This window comes from Acinonyx jubatus, chromosome E2 (genome assembly GCF_027475565.1).
Source record: "Acinonyx jubatus isolate Ajub_Pintada_27869175 chromosome E2, VMU_Ajub_asm_v1.0, whole genome shotgun sequence".
Classification (NCBI taxonomy): domain Eukaryota; kingdom Metazoa; phylum Chordata; class Mammalia; order Carnivora; family Felidae; genus Acinonyx; species Acinonyx jubatus.
In genome coordinates, this window is record NC_069396.1 from 57,243,174 (window position 1) to 57,271,152 (window position 27,979).

Below are 27,979 nucleotides of genomic sequence, written 5' to 3' on the forward strand. Positions count from 1 at the left end.
AGAGATGAGACACAGAATCGGAAGCAGGCTCCATGCTCCAAGCTGTCAGCACAGGGCCCGAGGCAGGGCTCCAACTCACAAACCGCAAGATCATGACCTGAGCCAAGGTCAGACGCTTAACCAACTGAGCCACCCAGGCGCCCCATAGGGAGTTCTTAAAATTAGTACCTTTCTGGCCTCAGAGATTAGCCTATAATGAAGAGGTTATAAATTTGCTTAAGTCATTGGAATACAGACAGGGTGGAATGTGAAGGGTCTCAAATCCTGTGAGCCTAGGGGCGCCTGGGTGGCGCAGTCGGTTAAGCGTCTGACTTCAGCCAGGTCACGATCTCTCGGTCCGTGAGTTCGAGCCCCGCGTCGGGCTCTGGGCTGATGGCTCAGAGCCTGGAGCCTGTTTCCGATTCTGTGTCTCCCTCTCTCTCTGCCCCTCCCCCGTTCATGCTCTGTCTCTCTCTGTCCCAAAAATAAATAAACGTTGAAAAATCCTGTGAGCCTAACTGGGAGATTCTGATTCAGACATTTGCTGAGGTTTAGTGTACCCACTTAGAAACATCACTTATCAAAACTTTAGAGTAACATTTTTTTTCTAATTAAATGAGGAACAACATCAAAAATCATCCATATGGAAAGAGCTACCCTTTGTGTCTGCCCCCTGTGCAAAGCAGGTCATATTCCTGCTTCAGTTTTATGGATGAGGAAACAGCTCAGAATCCTAGAGGTAAAAAATGGTATTTGGAAGTGAGCTCAAATCCAAAAACAAAACAAAACAAAACAAACCTGTGCTGATAGCCTGTACCTCAGGCTGCCACCCAACTAAACCAAAGGAAGGAAAAATGGTTCCCTAGGTGGGTGATGATCATCAGAGTGCTCATGGTTGGGGGGGGGGGGTGCGGTCTCTGAGGAATTGCTCAAATCAGTGAAATACCAGCGGCCAGGATACTTGATGCTTCTGTGGTATTGCTGAGTGGTCAGTTAGGGTTGATGGTTGCTCTGAATCCTACCATGTAGGCAACCTGGAGTCTAAGATACCGTGTCCCTGAGCCAGAGGACAGTGTAGAGTTCTGGGTGTTTCTTTGCCCTCGGGGCTCATTATTCAATGCACAAGACGAGCTAGCTGGAGAAAAAAGAATGTGGATGGGGTTTCTGCCTCTGTCCGAGACTACGTCCCCCGTTTAACGTGGCATCCGATCCGAGTAGGTCTGTCTCCTTTCCCGTTCACCCAGAGGCACGGGGTAGCTAGCGCACGGCATCAGATGACCGCTGAGAAAAGCAAGGACCGGGAGACCGACCTCAGATACTGCAGGTTACATCTGGAGTGTTTCAGTGGCTCACACAACAGCAGCAGCAGCTTGTCACTGTGGCCACCACCTTCCAGGACCAGGTAGGTCAGAGTCTTCTTACCAATGACAGCTAGACACAAGTTCCGATAAGCATCGGCAGGGGAGACCTTTTTGATCCTAGGGAAAAACAAAAAGGGGTTCCGTCTTGAGTGCTGTGGACACAGAGAGGTGAGCAGTCTCGGGGTCAAGGTGGACGGGGGAAGATGGTCAGGAAAGCGGACGAGGAGAGCGAGTCAATAGAGTGATGGCTGGAAAGAAGAAAAGCAAGGACGGCTGAAGGGGTCAGTCACCGTTGTCTTAGTTCATGCTGATGAAATGCGCTCTCCTTGTGTTTTTGTGTCCTGCCATGTGTCTCCTTCAGCTCACAGCCTTCTTCCCCTCACCCTCCATGTCTACTGACCTTCCCTAGCCAGAATAAAGGATTTCTGACTGCCACTCCCGTAGCCGTTTCCATTTCCACAAAGCTGTTTCCACTAAGGCTACAGCACGTTATGGTTTATGAGTTAGAAAACAAACTAGACTCCCTGAGGGTATGGGCCATGAAGAGTCACCCGATGCTTGCCACATCGGCTAAAGTTAACAAGTCGGGAGACGGCAGACATTGGCAAGGATGCCGAGAAAGGGGAACCCTCGTGCACTGCTGGTGGGAATGCAAACCGATGCAGCCACTCTGGAGAACAGTATGGAGGTTCCTCAAGAAGTTAAAAATAGAACCACCCTACGACCCAGCAATTGAACTATTAGGTACTTACCCAAAGGATACAAACATGCTGATTCCAAGGGGCACCTGCACCCCCGTGTTTATAGCAGCGCTATCAACAATAGCCAAATCATGGATTGTGGAATGTTAAATAGGATTACAAGAAATCTTAAATGGAGTAGAACATGAATTTCCTCTAATCCAACTGTGGACTTCAAGAAACAATTCAGCACTAAAAAAAAAATGATAAGATTTTTTGTTTCTGGCATCTGGACTCTATGCCACCTTCTTCAGAGTAAGAATTAATCAACCCGGTGTTATACATCATGAAATCTAGCTCCTAAGTTATCCTGTGTGCGCAGCAGGAAATAACTGGGGGAAATTTTTCTTTCAGGGCCTTTCTGAGGCATGATTAATGAATCCTAATTTGACATGGACTCAACACCCGCCACGACTGCCTCTTCTACCCTGTAATTGCAGATCTTCATTTACACTTACATTTTTAGAGGTTCCTCTCCCGTTTTTGTACCTCCAAACCTGGCACTCCATCCCCCTGTTGTAAAACACTCCCTAAACCCACAACTGGTCTAATAACGCATGACCCTTCATGTTTAGATAACGAACATTCCCATCAGTCTATCCAAAAGAGGCCTCAAAATGAAATTTTCAGCACCGAGTGCCAGAGTAAGGCGGATGCCGGCTGTTCAGGACCTCTGCTTACATTGTCCAAAACTCTTAGTGGAACAGGTTATGGGTGCCATCTAATTCTTGTTTTCTCATGTAAAGCCTTATAAAACCAGACCCATGTAAACTTTCAAGGCCATACAGAAGAAACTAACATCTTTCCAGGCACCAACCTATGTCAGATCACTTTGAACACACAAGTCCCGTGGCATTCTGAGAAAAGCAAGCTACCGATCTCCTGACATCGGCAGGTACGGTCAACTGATGTTTGCCAGAGCTATTCCTTCCAAGTATATAGCACATTTCGGGTGGCTTAAGTAAACTTTCTAAGGCATCTTGGTTTGGAGAAGGGGATGGTAGGGAGTTTCAGCAGTGTAGCGGTCTGTAATTTTGAACACAACTTCTAAAGTTTATCACTTGCACATGTATTGGTTTTAAAGGATACCCTAACAGTCACCTGCCCAGGCGGCCCCATCATGATTTACTTGTGCCCCAACCTACCTCACTACCTGGACTTTCTCAATCCCATCCCACATACCAGTTATAAATTCACCATTGCCCTATCAACGCTTCCTTATTCACATTATTTAAAACTGTTTCTCCCAAGAGGGAGGGAGCCAAACCGTAAGAGACTCTTAAAAACTGAGAACAAACTGAGGGTTGATGGGGGGTGGGAGGGAGGGGAGGGGAGGTGACAGGTATTGAGGAGGGCACCTGTTGGGATGAGCACCGAGTGTTGTATGGAAACCAATTTGACAATAAATTTCATATTTAAAAAAAAAAAACAACTGTTTCCCCCAATTTCCACCCGGGTCTCCTTCTGACATGCATGTACCTATATTTCCTATAGGAGAGTTTCAACTATGCCCATAGCAGATGTACGGAAACCTCCAAACACTTGGCCAACTTTCATGAAAATAACTCCGGGTAACATACAGTTCTTTCACTAGGAGCCATGTGAATATGTTGTATTCTGGGCACCCGGTTAGTCAGAGCCTGGTCAGGCATCCAGACTGCTGCCACATTAAAAATGCCTGGGGATTAGTTTCTACTCACACCACTTTCTGGAGATGACAGGTGACACGGGTTATTCGCTCACAAAGAATCCTCACGGAGGAGGAACTCAAGAAGCTTTGGCTCACATCCAAGAAGCACAGGCTCTTGTTTGAACTGAACACCAAGCAGAGATCCGCCCAGAGCTGGAGAGAGAGGTGGTCATACTGTGCCCTAGAAGGAAGGGACGGACAAGAGTGTCTGTTGAAAACCACGTATGGCAGCACTTTCAACAATAGCCAGATTATGGAAAGAGCCCACGTTGTCCGTCAACCGACAAATGGATACAGAAGATGTGGTTTATATATACAATGGAATACTACCTGGCAATGAGAAAGAATGAAATCCGGCCATTTGCAGCAACGTGGATGGAACTGGAGGGTATTATGCTAAGTGAAATAAGTCGGAAAAATACAGATAGCGTATGTTTTCACTCACATGTGGATCTTGAGAAACGTAAGACCATGGGGGAAGGGAAGGGGAAAATAGTTACAAACAGAGAGGGAGGGAGACAAACCATAAGAGACTTAAATACAGAGAACAAACTGAGGGTTGATGGGAGTGGGGGAGGGGGGAAAGTGGGTGATGGGCATTGAGGCAGGCACCTGTTGGAATGAGCACTGGGTGTTGTATGGAAGCCAATCTGACAATAAATTATATTTAAAAGAAAAAACAAAGAAAAGCATTTATGGAAAGAGTAGGAACTGGCAGGCTGTACCACAAAGGAAACCACCGACAAAATGAAAAGGCAGCCTATGGAATGGGAGGAAATACTGGCAAATCATATCATCTGATAAGGGGTTAATATCCAAAACATGTAAAGAACACCTACAAGTCAAAAAAAAAAAAAAAAAAAAAAAAGACTTAAAAATGGGTAGAGGAGGGGCGCCTGGGTGGCTCAGTCGGTTAAGCGGCCGACTTCGGCTCAGATCATGATCTCGCACTCCGTGAGTTCGAGCCCCGCGTCGGGCTCTGTGCTGACCGCTCAGAGCCCGGAAGCCTGTTTCAGATTCTGTGTCTCCCTCTCTGACCCTCCCCTGTTCATGCTCTGTCTCTCCCTATCTCAAAAATAAATACAACATTAAAAAAAATTTATTAAAAAAAAATGAGTAGAGGATCTGAAAAGACATTTTTCCAAAGAAGACATTCAGACGCCCAACAGGCACATGAAATGATGCTCAACATCACTCATCATCATGGAAACGCACCTCGCATCTGTCAGAATGGCTGGACTCAAAAGACAAGAAAAAAAAAGTGTTAGCGAGGATATGGAGAAAAGGGAATCCTCTCGCCCTGTTGGTGGGAACGTAAATTGGCACAGCCACCATGGAAAATGTCTGGAGGTTCCTCCAAACCTTAAAAACAGAACTACACTATGATCCAGGAATCTTATTTCTGGCTATTTTGCTGGAGAGAATGAAATCACTATCTTGAAAAGATATCTGCCCTCCCACGTTCATGGCACCATTATTTACAATACTCAAAATAGGGAAGCAACCTAAGTGTCCACTGATGGATGAATGAAGAAAATGTGTGTGTACGCGACAGAATATTACGCAGCCACACACACAAAAAAAAGAAATTTTGCCATTTGTGACAACATGGATGGATCTCGGGAGCATTACGCTAAGTGAAGTAAGCCTGGGAAGGCAGAAAGACAAATACTGAATGGTCTCACTTATACATGGAACCTAAAAGAAACAAACACGAACTCATAGAACAGAATGGTGGTTGCCAGAGGCAGGATGTGGATAAAATGGGTCAAAGTGGTCAAAAAGTACAAACTTCCAGACAGAAGTCCTGAGGGTGTGATGTATGGTACGGCGGCTCTAGTTTGAGAAAAAGAGAATCGTTGGGGCGCCTGGGTGGCTCAGTTGGGTGAGCGTCCGACTTGGGCTCAGGTCATGATCTCCCAGTTCCTGGGTTCGAGACCCATGTGGGGCTCTGCGTTGGCAGCTCAGAGCCTGGAGCCTGCTTCGGATTGTGTGTGTGTCTCTCTCTCTGCCCCCCTCCCCACTCACAGTCTCTCAGGGTCTCAAAAAATAACCATTAAAAATTTTAATTAAAAAAATTTTTAAAAACAATTGTTAAGGAAAATACGTGAAATATCCAGATGGTCTAGGGATACCGTGAACCTGGTCCCATTAACACTAAGGTTCCATTCCTAACCTGAACATCACGACCTGCACCTTGAGTGGCAAGCTGGCAGGAGAAATTGTGGCCAGAAGCCCGTTCTGACCCTCAGCCACACGGAGCGGAAGTCGGCCCCGTTCCGGGTGCCGCAGGGTGGGAGGCTGAGGGCGGGGGCAATTCACAAAGTGAACCGTGAGGCTCCTTACCCGGCAGCCTGGGCCTCGGACCCCGACGCGGTGTCGTCGTCCAGGAACACGCCCTTTTCCACCCGCAGACGCAGTTTCTGCAGCCGTTCGCAATGCTTGAGGCAGAAGGACGCGTGCGCGAGGTCCGTGGGGTCTTTCAAGTGCAGGGACACTTCCGTGACCTGGGCCACGGCTTCCTTCACCAGCGGTTCGTCCTGCGATTCGTAGAGACGGCACAAGGTCTCCCTCGTGTCCGTCACCGAGGAGAAGGGGCCGTTCTCGGGGGACCTCACGGTGCACGCCAGCAGCTCGTGCTTGAGCTCCGTGGACACCGGGCAGCCGAAGGCGGCCCCCAGCTCCCTGACCCGGTCTTCGTTGGCGAGGCCGAACAAGAAGCGCCCCACGTGGGCCAGGTGGGGGTTCCGGCGCCCTTCCTCCTTGGAGAGCAGCCTCCGCACCCCGCGAGCGCCCCAGCCGGGGCCGCCCTCGCCGCCGCCCAGGACGTAGAGCGCGGCCGCCAGGAGGTGCTGCAGGCTCAGGTGCAGGAAGCGGTAGCAGCCCGCGCACTCGCCGCTCTCCTGCAGGAGGCTCCGGTCCACGAAGGGGCGCAGGTCGGCCTCGCGCACGCCCAGTCTGCGCAGGTCCCGGGGCTCAAACAGCGAGGTCTGCGCCCACACGCCCTCGGCCGCCAGGAGGCACAGGGCGCGCAGCGGGGCCCGGGGGCGCGGGCGCGGGCAGCTGCCCGGCGCGGGCGCGAACCGGCTGCACAGGAAGCGCAGCAGCAGCGACGTGGCGGTGCGGCACGTGCGGCCCGGGTGGTCGCCCTCGTCCGCGGGCAGCCGCAGGCAGGCGCCCAGCATCCAGCACACGGCGGGCGCCGAGCCCAGGCGGAGCAGCGCCGCGTTGCTTCTCATCAGCTGCCAAGCGCGCCGCGCCTGAGCCTCGCCTCCCAGCTGTCGCCGCAGATACGCCCTGCGCTCCGGCTCCGAGAGCCCCTCGACCTCCACCAGGAGCGGCTGCTCCACCACCAGCCGCAGCTCCCCCAGGGCCTCGGGCCGCGTGGTCACCAGGAGCGTGGCCGCGGGGAGCAGCTTCCTCTTGAGCAGGCCCCCCAGGAGCACGGGCGCCGGCCGCCGCGCGCCCCAGTCGCCGCCCAGGTCGCGCGCCAGCGCCGCGGCGGGCACGCGCAGCTCCTCGAAAGCGTCGACGACCAGCAGGAGCGTCCGCGCCCGCGCGAGCAGCCGCGGAAGGGCCCGGCGCGGGCCCGGGGCGCTGTCGGCCAGCAGCTCCGCCAGGGTGCACGGCCCCCTGCGGCTGAGCGCCTTGCAGCTGAGGTAGAGGGCGGCGGGGCGGGCGCGGGCCTGGCCGGCCTGCGTCCAGTCCAGCATGCACTGCTTGGCCAGCGTGGTCTTCCCGACGCCCGCGGCACCGTGCAGCACCACCGTCTGTGGCATTAGCTCTGTGGACGTCCTGGCGTTCAAGAGGGATAGGAACCCTTGGCTTCTCTGGGCCACATGGTCGTGAACGTCGTCGTCATCTCCTGGCCAAGGAGTGTCCTTCTGGGTGGAGGATTTCTCCATCGCGTTCCTGTCTCGCTCCTCTGCACCCGTAAGGCTATGCGAGGAGACAACGTTGGGGTGCCAGGGATTCAACTCAACTTGAAAACACACTTTGTAAAGGACCAGAAATGAGGACTATCAAGAATAGGCGCGTTACCTTGGGCTACCAGACAGTATTGACCCTCTGGCTCCTGTAACCTGCCAGTCCCCCCCATCCCTTTTTTTATGGTTTTTTTTTTTTTTTGAATGTTTATTTACTTTTGAGAGAGAGAGTGCACACAAGTGAGCAGGAAAGGGGCAGAGAGCAAGGGAGACACAGAATCGGAAGCAGTCTCCAGGCTCGGAGCTGTCAGCACAGACCTGATGTGGGGCTCAAACACATGAACCGTGAGATCGTGACCTGAGTGGAAGTCGAATGCTTACCTGAGCCACTTCGGTGCCCCTAGAAGAATTTTTTAAATGTTTTTGTTTATTTTTGAGAGAGAGAGACAGAGCATGAGCAGGGGAGAGGCAGAGAGAGAGGGAGACACAGAATCTGAAGCAGGCTCCACGCTCTGAGCTGTCAGCACAAAGCCCGACATGGGGCTTGAACCCATGAACCGTGAGATCATGACCTGAGCTGAGCTGAAGTCAGACGCTTAACCAACTGGGCCACCCAAGTGCCCCATCCCAGGGCCCAATTTAAGGTGTCATTCACTTGATTCACCCTTGTGCTGACCCTGGCAAAGACTTACTACCAACTAGAGCAGATGATAGGAAACTGGTAGAAGGTAAACAAAGGACCCAGGAGACAGAACCACGAGCTCACTGGTGACTCACAAGGTCAACGTCTTCCAGTGCAAAGCAGTAGGGACAAACCAGTCTTCCATAAATGGTGCTGCATCAATTAGATAGCCACATAAAAAGTAAACTCGGATCCCTACATCACAGCACACAACTAATTTGAGATCAATTATAATCTCAATTTTTGAGCAGCAAGTCCATAAAACTCATAAGAAGAAAAATAAAAACTGTCCCCACTGGGGAGAAGATATTTGCAAATGACATCTCAGATCAAGGGTTAGTATCCAAAATCTGTAGAGAACTTCTCAAACTCAACACCCAAAAAACAAATAATCCAGTGAAGAAATGGGCAAAAGACACGAATAGACACTTTTCCAAAGAAGACATCCGGATGGCCAACAGGCACATGAAAAGATGCTCAACGTCACTCCTCATCAGGGAAACACAAATCAAAACCACACTGAGGTATCACCTCATGCCGGTCAAAGTGGCTAAAATGAACAAATCAGGAGACTATAGATGCTGGAGAGGATGTGGAGAAACGGGAACCCTCTTGCACTGCTGGTGGGAATGCAAACTGGTGCAGCTGCTCTGGAGAACAGTGTGGAGGTTCCTCAAAAAATTGAAAATACATCTACCCTATGATCCAGAAATAGCACTGCTAGGAATTTACCCGAGGATATATAGAGTGCTGATGCATAGGGGCACTTGTACCCCAGTGTTTATAGCAGCACTTTCAACTGTAGCCAAATTATGGAAAGAGCCTAAATGTCCATCAACTGATGAATGGATAAAGAGTTTTGGTTTATATATACAATGGAATACTACTTGGCAGTGAGAAAGAATGAAATCTTGCCATTTGCAACAACATGGATGGAACTGGAGGATATAATGCTAAGTGAAGTAAGTCATACAGAGAAAGACAGATACCATATGTTTTCACTCTTATGTGGATCCTGAGAAACTTAACAGAAGACCATGGGGGAGAGGAAGGGGGAGGGGAAGAGAGGGAGGGAGGCAAACCATAAGAGACTCTTAAAATCTGAAAATAAACTGAGGGTTAATGGAGAGGTGGGAAGGAGGCGAAAGTGGGTGATGGGCATTGAGGAGATAACCTGTTGGGATGAGCACTAGGTGTTGTATGGAAACCAATTTGACAATAAATTTCATATTAAAAAAAAAAGACATCCAGATGGCTAACAGACATGAAAAAATGCTCGACATCATCATCAGGGAAATACAAATCAAAACCACAATGAGATCCCACCTCACACCTGTCAGAATGGCTAACATTAACAACTCAGGCAGCAACAGATGTTGGCGAGGATGCAGAGAAAGAGGATCTCTTTTGCGCTGCTGGAGGGAATGCAAACGGGTGCAGCCACTCTGGAAAACAGTATGGAGGTTCCTCAAAAAATTAAAAATAGAACTACTCTACGACCCAGCAATTGCACTACTAGGCATTTATCCAAGGGATACAGGTGTGCTGTTTCGAAGGGACACCTGCACCCCAATGTTTATGGCAGCACTATCAACAATAGCCAAAGTATGGAAAGAGCCCAAATGTCCATCAATGGATGAATGGATAAAGAAGATGTGGTATATATATACAACAGAGTATTACTTGGCAATCAAAAAGAATGAAATCTTGCCATTTGCAACTACGTGGATGGAACTAGAGTGTATTATGCTAAGTGAAATTAGCCAGTCAGAGAAAGACAAATATCATATGACTTCACTCATATGAGGAATTTAAGATACAAAACAGATGAACTTAAGGGAAACAAAAATGATAACAAGAAGGGAGACAAAACATAAAAGATTCTTAAATACGGAAAACAGGGTTGCTGGAGTGGTTGAGGGTGGAGGGGATGGGCTAAATGGGTAAAGGGCATAAGGGAGGACACTTGTTGGGATGAGCACTGGGTGTTATACATAGGGGATGAATCACTGGAATCTACTCCTAAAATCAGTAGAGCACTATCTGCTAACTAACTTGGATGTAAATTAAAAACTAAATAAATACATAAATAAATAAAAATAATGTAAATGAAGGGAAAAATAAACTTAAAATTTTTTTTAAAAAATTTATCTGTCACCACACACACACAAAAAAAACAAGAACACAAAACACACACAAAAACAAACAAGAAACACAACTATCTCCACTGCTTGGCAGTAATCAAGATAACGTACCAGCCATAAAGGTAAAAACCGATTACCTGAATTTGATTTTGAATCGGGACCTTAGGTTCCTCCAAAGAAAGGAAGACAAAAGGCACAGAAGGCAAAAGGGCAGCTGCAAGCTACGAGCTGAGAGCATATGCACTCAAAGTACGGATATTTTGAGATCCCTATTTTCAGAAGGAATGTTAAGGCATGCAAGGAATTCCAGCAAGCATGTACTAAAACAAGGTAACACTTGGTGGAAAGAAAGCCGAAGACGGGAAAAGGCACCTCAAAGAAGAGAATGGCCAATAAGCACATTGAAAGGCATTCAACCTCAATAGACCTAAGGGAAATGCAAACGAAGACCCTAATGATAGCGATCGACCCCGCCCCCATCAGAATGGTTAAAATTAAGGGGAGCGGGGGCGGCGGCGGCCTGGGTGGCTCAGTCGTTAAGCGGTTAAGCGTCTGACTTTGGCTCAGGTCATGATCTCGCACTCCGTGAGTTCAAGCGGCTCAGAACCTGGAGCCTGCTTCAGGATCTGTGTCTCCCTCGCTCTCTGCCCCTCCCCTGCTCGTTCTCGAGCTCTCGAGCTCTCTCAAAAATAAATAAACATTAAACAAGGGGAGGGCACCTAGGGGGCTCAGTCGGTTGAGCATCCGACTTCAGCTCGGGTCATGACCTCACAGTTCCTGAGTTCAAGCCCCATGTCAGGGTTAAATTGAAAAAAAAAAAAAAAAAAAAACTTGTCCGAAGAGCCATCTGGTGAGTGGTCGCTTGGGTGTGTGACAACTAAGTGGATTATTCATATTAATTATGATGGTTAGCGTTGATTTGTATAAACAGCTAGAAACTTCTATGTACATACACACACACATGTAAACACGTTTTTAAAGATTAAGAGGAAGTTAGGGGCACCTGGGCAGCTCAGTCTGTTATGCATCTGACTTGATTTCAGCTCAGGTCACCCTCTCATGGTTGTCAGTTCAAGCCCTGCGTCATGCTTGGGATTCTCTCTCTCCCTCCACCCACCCCTCTTCCCTGCTGGAGCTCCCTCTCTCCCTTTCTCTTTCTCTCTCTCTCTCTCTTGCTCGCTCTCTCCCTTTCTTTCTCTCTCTCTCTCAAGAAAAAAAAAATAAGAGGAAGTTAGCATAGCTTTTTGCCTTAGAAGTGACAGAATGAAACAAAGGGAAAACTAGGACTGCATTAAATGTTCACGCTATAAATGCAATCCCTGTATCTGGATAATTTCCTTTACGTGTTTCTATGATCCCTGTCTTTTGAAGGAGTTATTATGATAATTAACATCTTAGTATTTCTATCTGTTAGGGACTATTTAAAAAATCACATTTAAGAGTGCCTGTGTGGCTCAATCAGTTAAGCATCCAACTCTTGATTTTAGCTCAAGGTCAAGATCTCACAGTTTATGAGTTCAAGCCCTGCATTGGGCTCCACCTGGACAACAGTCTACTTGGGATTCTCTCTCTCTCTCTCTCTCTCTCTCTCCCTCTCCCTCTCTCTTTCTCTCTCTTTCTATCTTTCTCTCTCTCTCTTTCTCGCTCTCTCTCTTTCTCTCTCTCTTTCTCTCTCTCTCTTTCTCTTTCTCTCTCTCTCCTCTCTCTCCCTCACTCCCTCTCCTCCCTCTCTCTCTCTCTCTCTCTCAAAAATAAATAAACGTTTTTAAATCACATTTAAGCCTTGCAACAATCTGATCAGGTAAATTCTATTATCTGTGCTTTTTATGGTGCAGCTGAGGCATAGGGCAGTGGTGTCCCAAGTGTGGTGCTCAGACCAGCAGCATTGTCTGGGAACTTATGGAAAATGCAGATTCTGAGGCCCTATCCCAGACCTACCCATCAGGAAGTCTGGAGATGGGCCCAGGAATCTAGTTTAAGGGCGTCCAGGTGATTATGATAAATGCTAGTTTCAGGACCACCAGCCAAGGGAAGTCAGATCAAGGTCCACAAGAACACACCTGCTGAAGGTGAAACCCAGATCATCATGAGAAGGAGTTTAACTCAAGAACTGGTGTTCTCAGTCACTGATACACTGCCTGAACCACTTAATAAAAGCAAATCATCTCTACACCCTCAGGCATTAAATGGGCAACACTAGGGATGAGCCATTTAGTAAGTACATGGAGAAAGGGTAGAACACATCCAATCGTAAGTTAGATTAGGCAAATCTAAATTGTGTTTTGTGTCCCAAAACACAAAGGCTTATAAGGGCTTATGATTGGTATGAAATATTTAATATAAAAATATTCAGACTAAAATGCCAAGTCAGAAAGAAGCCCCCAACAACTGTGCTTGAATGTCAAGGTCACAGATGATTTTATCTTTATGGTCTTGTTTTCAATGCTGTCTTTGATTATCATGCCTTTGGGGTTGGGGAGGGTTGTTAAGTTTTTATTTAAATTCCAGTTAAATGGGTGATGGGCGTTAAGGAGAGCGCTTCTGGGGATGCGCACTGGGTGTCCTATGTGAGAGACCAATCACTGGGCTCTACTCCTGAAGCCAAGACTATACTCTATGTTAACTAACTTGAGTTTAAATTTTTAAAAAATACATTCCAGCTAACATACAATGTAATATTAGTTTCAGGTATACACTCTAGTGATTCAACACTTTCATCCATCACCCAGTGAGGTGTTGCTCCCATCATCAGGAGGTGTTTGGTTTTGCGGGAAAAGTCTTAGAAGGGGGTCACTGGGTCATAGTCAGGAAAGGAGAACACACTGTATCGGTTACGTTTTTCAGCTAAGATCTGAAGGAAGCCACCTCAGGGAGGTAGCGAGGTTAGGACATTAGAAGCCAGACCCAAGAGACACAGGTGTAGAGGACATGGGGATGTGTATGGGTATTTATAGGGACCCAAGTGGGAGAATGGGACCCTCGGTTCCAGCTCTAAGTGCCCACAAGGTGAAGGGCGGGGTGAGGTTCCTTGACAAGCATACCAACGTGAGGGAAGATGAAGTCCGATGGAATTTTAGATGTAGACAGTGCGTTGGGAGGAAAAGATTTGTACCTAAAGACCAAACACACAGAAAAACAGTATGAAACAGGCAGGAAGTCAGCATCCAGTTCTATCCAGAGTGCCGCTTACAGATCAATAGCGTAGCTCTCGCGTAGCTGAAAGACCACCAGCTAGCTCTTCAGTTAGCACCGAGAACTACTCACTCACTAGACAAGGTAGCTCAGGACAGCAAAACTGTACCAGAGCCGTGTGGAAAGCAAGGTGAACACCCAAGCCTGAATGGTGCACAGACGAGGTTAGCTCCAGGGACCACCCAGGCGATGGTGCATAACATCTCGAGGGACAGAGTGGATGCAAACCGCGACAAAGTCAGAGAAGGAGGCAAGAGAGGAATTCCTGGTTTCATACGAATGCGTAAGAACATTTAAGACATGCACATTTAAGAACCCCATGACTGGGGAGTATCATAAGACTTCTGCTTCCCACACTGCCCCTGCTCAACTAACGGTGGATAGTGGGTCATTTAATTCCAGTTCCCATTGATACACTCCAGCTTTGCGTGGAGCCCTGCGATGCCAGAAACACTGAGGCTCCTTTCCTGGGTCTGATGCCCTCTCATCAGGGCAGCAGACGCACCCTTGGTTACGTCTTTCTTTCTGGTGTTGCCACTGTGGACAATGGTTGCCTCCACCCAGAAGGAAAGGGTATGTGCACAGACGGAGAGAGGCAGCCTTAGAAGAAGGACAGCAAGAGGGTTGGTGGTGGAACCGAATCCCAGAGGTCTCCAGGTAGGGATCCTCAGCCTGGAGTGCAAGCATTTGTTTTAAACAGGGGTCAATGACTTCTGAGGAAGACCAGGCATTGATAAACTTGGAGCTGAGCCTGAATAGCCTGAGGGGCTCTGTCCTTGCAAAGTAAAAAGCAAGGTTCCCTTGGCAAGCAAGCAAGCCGGAGCCTGCAGCCTAGAACTACAGAATAGTTAGATGCAGCCCATATAATTAGCAGTAGCCCTTTCCTTGATGCTCTGTCATTACAAGTATTGGGGGGGGGGGCGTGGATTACAAACCCGTAAATTCCATGAGCACACGACTCTCCTTCCGTCTACATGACTGACACCACACCCATCTTTGGGGATCAAGGATACCATCCCATATTACAGATGGAATACGGAGGCTCACAGGCAGGGGTGCCCTGCCACAACACAAGGGCACCGCATGTGGGCACGAGGGCACATTTGGGGGTGAGGGAGATGCTCTGACAATGGATTGTGGGGATGGTCGCACAACTCTAAGTCTGCTCAAACATTGCTCACTTAAAATGGGTGGGTTTTACAGGGTAATTTTCACCTCAGCAGAACACTTTAAAATAACATAAGAAAAACATTATGGATGTAATCGCTGGCAGCTGTCTCCTCCCAATCTGTTTTCTCGTACTTAACAGAGATTTCAGCTCGAGGACCTCAACAACCCTTCCAAAAAGCCTCAGGCTGCCCATCTAAGCTTGCACAGTTCTGTGGTAGAGACTCAACCAAGCACTGCTGTTGACTTAAATGGGCACGAGAATTGGAATATATCAATGACACTGTGGCGAACACAGCACAGTGTACGGACTTGTGGAGTCACCGTGGTATACCCCTGAAAACAGTGCAACATCGTGGGTCAACTACACTCAGAAAAAGAAACACAATACTGTAAATGGGAAGAAACCGAAACCAAAGGAACTGGTGCTCACTTCTCAGGCTAGGGCTTACCTGCAGCCTGTGGATATTCATTGCAAACAAAATCTCCAAAAAGAATTAGTCTGCTGACTCCAGCTCCATGACCGACGGGCGGGACCCTGGGTGGGGGCACGTCTTCCTGCCCAGGGTAGAATGACTCCCACTATGATTACCAGTGGCTGGTTCTCAACCTTTAAAATGAGACTCACACCGAAATTACCTGGGCCCTATTTCAGGGATCCTAATTGAATTGGTCTGGGGTAGGCTTCAGGCAATCAGGAGCCTTCAAAATCTCCCCCAGGAAATTCTAATGCACAGTCTGTGTTCTAGACCATCTGGAATCGGGGTTTTCGACTTCCGCACCGTCAACACTTTGAGATGGACAATTGTTTACCGAGGGAACCGTCCTGTATGCTGTAGGATGTTTTGGCCTCCGCTCCCTCAATGTCAATAGCGCCTTCCAATTTTGACAACCAGAAATGTCTCCAAACATTGTCAGATGTCCCCCAAGGGGTGCAGTCACCCCTGGTTGAGAATCACTGATGTAGCTGCAATTAGCCACCCATTGCCATCATACCTAGCATATTGAAATCCATCCATAGCCTATGTTAAATAAAATTTATATATCCTAACAGTCAAGCTCATTTGTTCTATGGTTGATGGTATTGATTTGTGTTGACATTTCAATGTGAATTCATTTGATTTATTTTGTATTCAATCTCAGGTGTATTAATTTTGACGGAGGTACAATTAACATTTCAGTTTGACTGATGTTACTTACAGGATTATAACTGGCTGATCCAGGATTCAAATCAAAAGATAGTGTATAATGACTGTCAGTGCCTTGAACTATAAAACTAAGAACACTAGCTGGCTAGCTAACTAACCAAATGTGTACAGTTGTTTATTCACACACACACACACGCACACACACACACCTTTGAGTTCAGAAAAACAACTAGAAAGGCAAATAATCTCATATGTATCTATTCCTGGAATCATAGGTACCAGGCATTGGTCATTACATTTTTTCACTTAGTCACCCTATAATTCTTAGGGCTCTAACATCCTCACTTATAAATGAAGACAGTGAGACAGAACTGATAAGTAACATCCCCAAGTCGATGGGCAACAGGGGAGAAAGATAGATTTAAGCAGACTTCTGTTGGAATAAGTGAGTTTTGGGATGGGCAGACACAGACTAAAAAGGTGATTGAGTACATAAAAGAGGAACAATGTGTCCAGAGCAGTGGGTGAACTGATTAGAAGCCACAATAAAAACATAATTCAACAGAATGCCCAGTGCCATTAGAACCTGTCCAAGCCAGTCCATAAGTCCCTGCCAGTTGGCAGGCAGATGAATCTCCTGGACAACGCAGGACTGTGATCCTCAGAAGGAGAAATAGAACCCACCATGTAAGTCACCTGATTCCAAGTAGGCTCTCCAAACCCTGCCACTTGCCACAACATGAGTGGGCCTTGAGGGTCTCATGCTAAGTGAAGCAAGTCAGGCAGAGAAAGACAAACACTGCCAACAAAACCTGTCTGCCTCCTCCTCTGGGTTGGAACATTCAATTATCTTCTCGGTCCTTAGGGAAACTCCTTCTCTTCAGCCACAGGCATCTCAAAAATTACAATGTATGCACCATTTTTTTTTAAATTGTCTGATTGTCTGGGCCTAATTGGCCAGGCCCTCATGCTGCTACTGATAGATGACAACCAAAGGGAAATCCTAGTGGAAGTAAGAGCTGTTTCTGAAATTGAAGAACTGTGTATGATTCTACCGCTGTCTACAAAGGCCACAGAAGCAAATAAATGAAGAGCTGTTGACACGGGGGATATGGACCCGTCCTAGGGACTTTAGCAAGAGATGGCCAAGGTCAAAGGGAATATGAGACTCTGCATGATGCAGCTGATTATAAACACAGAGGTATTTTAAATAGGTAAAGGCGATCCCTAAATAAATGGTAGCATGAGTTTGGTGCCATAACATCAAGCATCGCAGCCCCAGCCCTCCAGGGCCCACCTCTGTTCTGAAGGCATAGAACCTTGAGGTAATACAGTGAATAGAAAAGTCACATTGACACAACACGCATGCACACACGCACGCATGTACGCACCCACACAAGCTCAGCCTCTCCTTGCTTATGACACCAGCCTCCACTCAGTAACTCAAGTAAAATCTGGGAGACATCTATCCTTATCTCCCTCTCTTATCAGCCCCAGAACCAACCATTCATTAAATGTGTTGTTTTTAGGGGCGCCTGGGTGGCTCAGGAGGTTAAGCTCTGACTCTTAATTTCAGCTCAGGTCATGATCTCATGGTTCATGAGATGGAGTCCTGCACCCGGCTCTGCACTGACAGCAAAGAGCCTGCTTGGGGTTCCCTCTCCCTCACTCCCTCTCCCTCTTTGTCTCTCTCTCTCTCTCTCTGCCCCTCCCCAACTCATGTGAGCACATGCAATCTTTCTCTCAAAACAAATACATTAAACCTTAAAAAAAAAAATCTGTGGGGGTGCTTGGGTGGCTCAGTTGGTTAAGCAACCAACTTCTGCTCAGGTCATGATCTCGCAGTTTGTGAGTTCGAGCCCCGTGTGGGGCTCTGTGCCAACAGCTCAGAGCCTGGAGCCCGTTTCAGATTCTGTGTCTCCCTCTCTCTCTGCCCCTCCCCTGCTCACGTTCTGTGTCTCTCTGTCTCTCAGTAATAAATAAACGTTAAAAAAAATTTTTTTAATCTGTGGTTTTTAGGCGGTATCAGCGAAAGCTATCACTATTTTTTTGTTTATTGAAGTATAATTGATTTACAGTGTTATATTAGTTTCAGGTGTACAATATAATTATTGAACAATTCTATACATTACTTAGTACTCATCGTGATAAGTGTGCTTTTAATCTCCTTTATCTATTTCACACATCCCACTACACTCCTCCCCTCGGCAATCACCAAATTGTTCTCTGTATTGAAGAATCTATTTTTTCAATTATTTTTTCGTTATTCATTTTTTTAATGTTTATTTATATCTGAGAGAGAGAGAAAGAACGAGCAAGGGAGGGGCAGAGAGAGACAGAGAGGGAGGTAGAGAATCCAAAGCAGGCTCCAGGCTCCAAGCTGTCAGCACAGAGCCCGATGTGGGGTTCGAACCCACAAACTATGAGATCATGACCTGAACTGAAATTGGACGCTTAACTGACTGAGCCACCACCCAGGTGCCCCCATTTTTTTTTATTCCACATATAAGTGAGATCATACAGTATTTGTCTTTCTCTGACTGACTCATTTCACTCACCATAATGCTGTCTAGCTTCATCCATGTTGTTGCAAATGACAAGATCTCATTCTTTTTTGTGACTGCGTAATTTTCCATTGGACATATATACCACATCTTCTTTATCCATTTGTCTATCAGTGGACACTTGGACTGTTTCCATAATTTGCCTATTGTAAATAATGCTGCAATAAACATAGAGTTCAGTACATCTCTTTGAATTAGTGTTTTTGTTTTCTTTGGGCAAATACCCAGCAGTGAAATTACTGTATCACATGGTAATTGTATTTTTATTTTTTGTGGAATCATCACACTGTTTTCCAGAGTGGCTATAGCAGTTTACATTCCCACCAACAGTGCATGAGTGTTCCTTTTCCTCTGCATTCTCACCAACATTTGTTGTTTCTTGTGTTTTTTATTTTAGCCATTATGACACATGTGAGGTGATATCTCATCGTGTTTTTGATTTGCATTTTCCTGATGATAAGTGATGTTGAGCATCATTTCATGTGTCTGTCGACCATCTGGATGTCTTCTTTGGAAAAATGCCTGTTCATGTCTTCTGCCCATTTTTTTTTACTGGATTATTTGTTTTTGAGTGTTGAATATACTAAGTTCTTTAAAGATGTTGGATACTAACCCCTAATCATATACGTTGTTGGCAAATATCTTCTCCCATTCAGTAGGTTGTCTTTTTGTTTTATTGATTGTTTTCTTTGCTGTGTGAAAGCTTTTTATCTTGATGAAGTCCCAATAGTTTATTTTGTTTTTGTTTCCCTTGCCTCTGGAGACATATCTAGAAAGATGTTGCTATAGCCAATGTCAAACAAATTACTGCCTATGTTTTCTTCTAGAAGTTTTTTTTTTAATGTTTATTTTTGACAGAGAGAGAGAGAGAGAGCGTGTGCGCACATGAGCGGGGGAGGGGCAGAGAGAGGGAGACACAGAATCTGAAGCAGGCTCCAGGCTCCAAGCTGTCAGCACAGAGCCCAACGCGGGACTCGAACTCACAGACTGCGAGATCATGACCTAAGCCGAAGTAAGACGCTCAACCGACTGAGCCACCCAGGCGCCCCTTCTAGAATTTTTATGGTTTCAGGTCTCACATTTAGGTCTTTCATCTATTTTGAATTTATTTTTGTGTGTGGTGTAAGAAAATGGTCCAATTTCATTCATTTGCATGTTGCTATCCAGTTTTCCCAATGCCATTTGTTTAAGAAACTGTCTTTTTCCTATTGGGTATTCTTGTCTCTGTCATATATTAATTGACCATGAAAGCAGGGGTTTATCTCTGGGCTCTCTATCCTGTTCCAATGATCTGTGTGCCTATTTCTGTATGAATACCATACTGTTTTTGTGATACCTCCAGTTTTGTTGTTCTTTTTCAAGATTGCTTTGACTATTTGGGGTTTTTTGTCATTCCATACAAATTTTTGGATTATTTATCCTAGTTCTATAAAAACTGCTGTTGGTATTTTGATAGGGATTTCATTGAATCTGTAGACTGCTTTGAGTAGTATGGACATTTTAATAATAATTCTTCCAACCCATGAGCATGGAATATCTTTCCATTTGTTTGTGTCATGGAATCTATCACTGTTGATTCATTTAAAACAAGTATTCAATAACAGTGCAATGTTTCAGATTCATAGGGCTGATGAATGAGGCTCAAGCCTTATTCCCTAAATCCCGCCACAGGCCAGGTCATATGGGGTTAATGCTGTTTCTACAACAGACCACAGTGTGTTCCAGCTTCCGCTGCTGTGATATCCACAACAGGAGCCTTGTTTCACTGCAATCACTCACCACGGCAGTGCCAGCATCAGCACCCTACAGCCACGAGGGGCATGGGTACTCCATGTTCAAAGCCAGCTTATCTGTTCATGTCCAGAACAGTCGATTTCATGGGATGGAGGCTAGGGGAGGACGACCTAGCATTTTGCATTCCCATGGGGGAAAAAGTCATCACCACACCCCAGGAGGAATGCAAAAGTGGACTTGCCTGAATGTGAAATTGGTGTTAGATGCTGGTAAGTATAAATAAACCAGAGATGTGGGAGATTACCATGAAGGGGTGTATGTCTTCCATGTATCTTTTGCATTGCTCCTGCCTTGTCTCTGTCTCCTGGACCACTACCCTTCTTCATTAAAAAAGAGACTTGACTAAATTTCCAGTTGACTCTGAAGTCAAGGCTTATGAGGCATTTAATGTCATATCTCAGTGATTTACCCTGACAGGTTACCAAAGTAAGAGATTATTCAGCTATGAAAGGATTCGACATCAATGGGTGGATAAAAGACCTTTGTACCCTCCACCTGAGAAGAGATCATACATGTCTAGTTGTCTGAAGAGTATTAGCATCATGTCAAGTGAAGCCATGATTTTGTCATCGTCGTGTTTGGAAAGGAGGTACGGTTAAAAGGTGTGCATTTGGAAACCAACGTGATGGGAAGCAGACTGGTGGCTCTGCACTAGGTCAATTTAGCTAAGCCTGAATGAAATTTCCTTGAATTTTCTTCCCTCTGTGGTTCTGGGTCAGGGATGACAACAGAAATTGACACAAGACATAGAAGGTGGAAGTGACCCTCAGGTGGTGAGTGTGGGAAGTGCAGTGTCTGTCATGGTGCAGCTCACAGATGTTTTATGGGATCTGCTGGCTCACCCATGGGTGTGAGCCCACCTTCACGCCCACTGGCACCTGCACCAGCACTACTGAAGGTCTATAGTGAAGAGCACCATGCATATCATTGAGGTGGGAGGTGGTGATAGACAGATTGACACTGATTTTCTTGAGGGTTCCAGTGTGCTCATGATCTGCCACACTCCACATGCAGCTTGTCCTGTCAGCACCCATCCTGGCTGACCTTCAGTAGCATTAGAGTGATACCAGATGCATCTGCAACCACAACTACATACGTTCTAATTGTTGCCATAAAGCCCTGTGTCCCACATCTCTCTCGGTAGTCCTCATGTTCTGATGGAATCCTAACTGGAAAGGGCTTAGATCTACTGTATGATCACATGGATGACTACAAAACTGGGGGCAATAATCCAAGCTACCACCATTTTTGTGAGGACTAAATGCAGACCTGCTTCGTGTAATCTACCTGTCTAGAATGAAATGAAAACTCCTAAAAGGTTGATTATAAATTATTTGAGGTTTTTTGCAAAGATAGCATCATGGAGGTATAATAGAAGATTAAAAAAATTTTTTTGATGTTTATTCACTTTTGAGAGAGAGAGAGACAGAGTATGAGTGGAGGAGGGGCAGAGAGAGAGGGAGACACAGAATCCAGAGAAGGCTCTAGGCCCTGAGCTGTCAGCACAGAGCCCAACATGGGGCTTGAACCCACGAGTCGTGAGATCATGACCTGAGCTGAAGTTGGACGCTCAACCAACTGAGCCACCCAGGCACCTCATGGAGAAGATTTTAAATCACCCCTACATATTTGTCTAGGAGAAAAGATGACCTAGCTAGTCAAGGAGGTTCAGTCAGCGAGAACACTCAAGAACAAAGGTGTAACTTAACCTAATGTAAGTATCTTGTTTACGTTCAAAATCAACACCCATGGATAGATCAGTGTTGACATTGTGTTGGGAAGAGACAGAAGCAGAGTGTGAAAGGGAAATAATGATTATGCTACTGCCTGTCTAGAAAGTTCTTTTGGGGACCATTTACGTACCTCATGATTGTAGCTCTTCAGGAACTCATTGCTCCCCCTTTGTATCTTTGTATATATATCTTTGTATATGAAGAAGGGAATGCAGAATTAAGAAGCAAGGGCCATGAGTTCATGGTATCTCAAAGCAGGGCTTTGCCTAGAAATTATTTATTTCTTGTTCTTTATCTTGTGATTTTCTTACCCCTTGAATTGCATAGAAATATATAGAAATATTTAAATGTTGATATGGGATTTGGGAATAGGAAATAGGAATCAGATTAGACTGAGTGTAGTTTGAAGTTCAGATGATTAACGTCTTTGTGATGTCAGGCAATTCTGCAAGTCTCCTTTCCACCAATGGGGGAAGAGAAAGAGGATATGGATTGTATTTTCTCCCTGTTGGGAGTGGGGTCACTCAAACTTCCTTGGGGTCTGTGTCACTTGCCAGAGAAGTCTGTTCCTCATAAGAGCAGCACTGCTGAGGCCAGGGGGTCTCTGGGATGTAGGCACGTGTCTGTGGTTCTTCCCATCCTACTCTATCTTGGTGACTGGGAGAGAAGGGTCAGGGTACAAATGAAGTCTACAGGAGTGAAGCAAAATAAATTTACCCCCTTGTGTTTTCTGTCAGGGGGATGTTTGCCAACATCTCATCTCATCTGAGGAATGTGGGGAAATGTTTATCTTTAAACAGGAACGTGCGTGCCTTTCTTCTACATACTGTTTAAATCCATTACAAGTACTAACTCACTTAAAATACTCTTCTCCTGGGGCGCCTGGGCGGCTCAGTTGGTTGAGCATCTGACTTCGGTTCAGGTCATGATCTCATGGTTCGGTTCGTGAGTTCGAGCCCTACATGGGCTCACTGCTGTCAATGCAGAGCCCTCTTCGGATCCTCTGTCCCTCTATCTCATGGCTCATGCTCTCTCTCTCTCTCTCTCTCTCAAAAGTAAATAATAAAAGGGGCACCTGGGTGGTACAGTCGGTTAAGTGTCTGACTCTTGATCTCAGCTTAGGTCATGATTTCACAGTTCACGAGTTCCAGCCCTGCATCAGGCTCTGTGCTGATGGCATGGAGCCTGCTTGGGATTCTGTCTCTCTTTCTCTCTGCTCCTCCCCTGAAAGGTAAGTAAATAAACTTTAAATAAATACATAAATACATAAATAAAATACTCTTGTCCTATGAGGCAGGTGCTATTGTTATCACCATCTTACAAATAAGGAAACTGAGACACAGACGTTAGGTAACTCAACTGACTTTGCAGTCTAGAAGGGTTCAAAGGGATGAATGGCCCTCTGTGTACTGTGACCTGGAAGGCAGCTCTTGGGTTGATTCTTATATCTGAAGGTTCATGGCTTACCTCCTGTTACTAAAGGACTCTTGATAGATGTATATCAAGAGGCTCAGAGAAGTAACCAAATGCTGGAAGACCAACCCTTTTTATCCCTTGACCCTCCTCCTTTTTAAAACCAGAGGTCACTTTCCTGTCCTTGGGTCTAGACCTAACCCATATGATGGTCACTAGCCACTTGTGGCTATTGAACACCAGAAATGTACGTGATCTAAACTGAAATGTGCTACGAGTGTGAAGTGCAGACCAGATTTCAGAGCCTTAGAACAAAATGTGGAATGTAAAATATCCCAATTATTGTATCCCAGTAGCCAATTACATTGACTACATGTTGAAATAATATTTTGGATATATTGGAAAATTAATATTGTAAATATTGTAAAAATTAATTTCACCTCATTCTTTTTCCTTGTTTTATTTAAAAAAGCTTTTTTAATGTTTTACTTATATTTAAGAGAGGGAGAGAGAGACAGAATGTGAGCAGGCAAGGGGCAGAGAGAGATGGAAACAGAATCGAAGCAGGCTCCAGGCTCTGAGTTGTCAACACAAAGCCTAATGTGGGGCTCGAACCCACAAACGTTGAGATCATGACCTGAGGTGAAGTCGGACGCTTAACTGACTGAGCCGCCCAGGTGCCCCGGTTCTTTTTCCTTTTTTAATGTGTCTATTAGAAAATTTAAAATTATACACATGGCTTATGTTGCATGTGTATTATATTATTTATTGTATTAAAATATTTTAATGTATTCTATTTAGTATATCATATATTGGTCTGGAGACTCTTCAGGCTTGAGCAGATAGATGAGAAAGTGAGATGTAGATACACATTTGTTCGAAAACAAAAACTTTGAAACTCCAAAATTTTGAAATAATTACATATCTACAAAAATTAACATTGTCAGTGTAAAACTGATGAACTTGGCTATTGATGTACCTCTTGTATTTAACGTGCCACTTGTATTTAACATGAAATGTGGGTAGGTTTTAAAATACCTGGTGTGACAGAAAGGGGCGGCCATTCACAGCTGAAGGCTCTAAGCAGATCTTCTCAAGATTGGCTGCAATTACAATCATCTGGGGATCTTTCAAGAAGCCCGAAGTTTGGGCAGCCCCGATCCGATTCATAAATCAGAATCTCTGGGAACTTGATACTTTGAAATGATGCCCAGGGAGGTGGGTTATGCATGCGGTTGAGATCGAGGAACTCTGGTCTAGGAGAAAATGACACTGACACTCACCCTGAGGAAATGGCCACCTCTCAGTAACTGGGGTGGATGCAGCAAGTTCTCTGCAACGGGATTGGGTCCCAAGGTCCAATCACAGAGCTCAGGGCAGAAGGAGAAACTCTTTTAATAGGAGGCCTTCTGTACCCGCAGCACTCACCGTGGGAGAGGAGTTCCTGGTGTTGGAAAGGTGAGTAACACCCCTGCCTCCTTACTTTATTCCACTGTTACATCTCTACAATAAAAATTCCTCCTCCCTTTCTTTGAATGTTTGGATGGCACCCCTCTGAAGGGTTATTGAGATTTCAAGTGAAACTCCTCTTTGTGCAAAAGTTTCTCTCTCCTGGGTTGAGTTTCTACAAGTAGCATTCTACAGCCATATCCCCGAGAATATCATGCATGTTTTTATTCATTACACTCTAGATGCTTATCTTACTATTCTCCTGAAATTGATTTTCTTAAGACCTTGTCTGCTAAACGCGAAGGATTTTTTTTTTTTTGGTCCCTTTCTGACAAGTCCCCGAAATGTCACTGAATCATTTTTCTATTAAATAGGTCCTCCTACAAATAAAATGCATGCTAATTAGGGACTGAGAGTTCAAGAGGCTCAACAGGAATCCCCCATTGCGTTGCAATGTAAATGCAACCAACTGAGTGTTTAGGTATATATATCCTATTTCCATATAAGATTCTCTTTTCTGCTGTAATTTGAAACAACATCGCAAGTTTAACTTTTCTCTTTTCCACTGTAATTATACAGTGAGTATTGTATAATAGTCACCAGCCTTGAAAACCCATCAGGTGTTGGCACATTTTGCTTAATCTATCTGTTGGCTTAAGAGAATACTTTCTTCTGAATTTAACCAGTTGACTTTATTCTTCTGCCTGGTCCTCATTTTTTCTGTGTAATCACTGGCAACTTTGGAGTGGCATCTACTTGAATCAACTAGCAGAGGAATTGAGATCACAGGTTCTGGGATAAGACTGCTTTGAGTAGGATATTGGTTTCAACACTTCACAGCTGGGTGAGAACTGGCCATCACTCAACCTCTGTAAATTTCCATTCTCCACGTTTTAAAGGATCATTTTACACAATGACCCCGTCCAACTCTTTCAAAGGGACTACATTATATGTTGAACACCTGACCTGACTAGCATGTAAATGGCACTTTGGTGGGGCACATTGCCACCATCTCTTTAAAAAAAAAAACAAAAAAAAGACACATGAAATCTGCTGGTAAATATAACCTGAAGTCAAATTTGAGGAGATCGTAGGGCCAAGAAGGACTCTACAAACTAAGGTGGGAGGAGGGGGGAGGGAATCAAGGTGTTGAGGATCTTGAGTGAGCAGTGGCTCTCTGCCTTCAGAGGGAGGAAGATAGATGCAGAGGCAGGATCACAGCTGCCTGTTAATATGAGAAGAAACACTAGAAAAAAATGTCCTTTTTCTTAAGTTGGCATAAAACTTTAGGCACTCATAAATACCTTAAAATGTTATGTAGCTTTTCCCTTCCATTTAGGTCTTTGGTCTGTTCTGAGTGAGTTTTTGTACACAATGCGTAGCTATTTGTGGGAATCTTCCAAACAGGCAAATCCTTGGGGACAGGGAGCAGACTGGTGGTCACCAGAGGGCTGCAGGGAGGGGTGTTTGGGGAGTGGGGTTTCCTTTAGGGAGGTGAAGATGCCCGGAACTAATCCGAGGTGGTGGTTGCACACTTGAATATATCAAATGCCACTGAACTGTTCCCTGAAAACGGTTCACGGTTAATTTTATGTGACATTAATTTTACCTTAAGAAAAATGAAATATATACATGCATGCTGACATGAGGGAAAAAAAAACGTTGGTCAACAGGATTTGTTTGAAACCCAATACGAACAGAACTACTAGGTGTGTGTTGGAGCAGGTTTGGTGCATGTGGAAGCTGGGACGAGTCTCCTGGCTTTGCGGTTTGGGGATGCTTCAGATGACCTTATCCCTCACACCACAGTCTGGAGCAAATACAGCTGCCACAGGCTAACTCCTAGAGGGCCCAGCTTCCCTCTTTCAGGTCGACTGCGGCTTCCTGACCACATGTACCTTCTCCACATGCTTGGCAGGGCCGGGGGACAAAGGTCAAAGGATACTCAGTTGTTTCTGCCACCTTTATATCAAGACAAAAATAACATTCTCAGAAGCCCAACCAAAAATGCTTAAGCTAACTTCGTGGGCCAGCAATGTCCCATGACCACCCTTGGCCGAAACGTGGTTTTATGAATGGAGTTGGTGACAAATTAAGAAGCAGGTAGAGTGGGCGTGCACCTCAGGAACACAGTGGAGGGGCTGTTCTTGACCCTAACCCTAGACCCAGCCCCTTCCTCACTGGGAAGGGAATGTGGAAATCCAAGCAGCTGGAAGTGGAAGGAACCCTGTTTAGATGGGTGCCCCTATCCTGGGTGTTTGTTGGGTCCTCATTTTCTCTTCATTTCCCTCCCTTATTGCCCAGAAACCACTGATTTCTCTCAAAAGATGTAATTCAGTTCTCCACAACTACACCCAAGTCAAACAACCGTCCCATCCGGGTGATTGACACCTGGGCTTCAGAGCTATTTATAATATCTAGTTCAGAGTCCATGTGGTCCTGTGACCTTGAATGGTCTATCTTACCTCTCTCGTGCCTCAGTATCAATATCTGAAATAGCGAGAATATAACACTTGGTGATATCATAAGGATTAAATGAGCTAAGTCTAAAGGGCAGATTGCAGTGCCAGCCACCTTGCAGGGACTACCAACGTGTGACCTGACCCCTCCACCCTCAGGATGAATTCAGAATCCTAAGCCAGGCACTGACAAAGATGGTCTTCTTGACTGAACTGGAGTCAGCATCCTAGGTGCTCTTTTCCATTGGACCTTGTCCTTGGGCTCTCTCCTTGGTCCACTTAGTCCAACTTGAGCCAGAATCCTGCGGGGTCAGCTTAGCAAAAATTCCCCCACCCTTGCTATCTGATCAAATTCCTCCTCAACCAGGTGACATCTGCTCACCCTGGTCTTCCCTCAGCAGGAATCTTGGTGAATGGATCTAACAAGAATGCCCGTAGCCTTGATGTTTCCTCTCGGTGACTGTCCATCCACCGACCCCCACCTCCTTGGATCCACCCACTTGTCCTTGCTGTGTTTGGAGCTGAGCTCCATCTCTGT

General features: G+C 45.8%; 2 protein-coding genes across 2 annotated transcripts in view; both read right to left on the reverse strand.

Annotated features, from left to right (window-relative positions):
* RDH13 (retinol dehydrogenase 13) overlaps positions 1-27,979 on the reverse strand; it is a 280,844-nt gene that overhangs the window by 155,182 nt on the left and 97,683 nt on the right. The gene's annotated exons all lie outside the window — the stretch shown is intronic.
* On the reverse strand, positions 488-27,973 carry LOC128313182 (NACHT, LRR and PYD domains-containing protein 7-like). The gene is made up of 4 exons (XM_053210112.1): positions 27,924-27,973; positions 6,117-7,709; positions 3,781-3,951; positions 488-1,457 (listed from the first exon to the last, which is right to left on the reverse strand). The coding sequence occupies exons 1-4, from the start codon at positions 27,971-27,973 to the stop codon at positions 1,250-1,252; spliced, it is 2,022 nt and encodes a 673-aa protein (XP_053066087.1). The 3' UTR covers positions 488-1,249.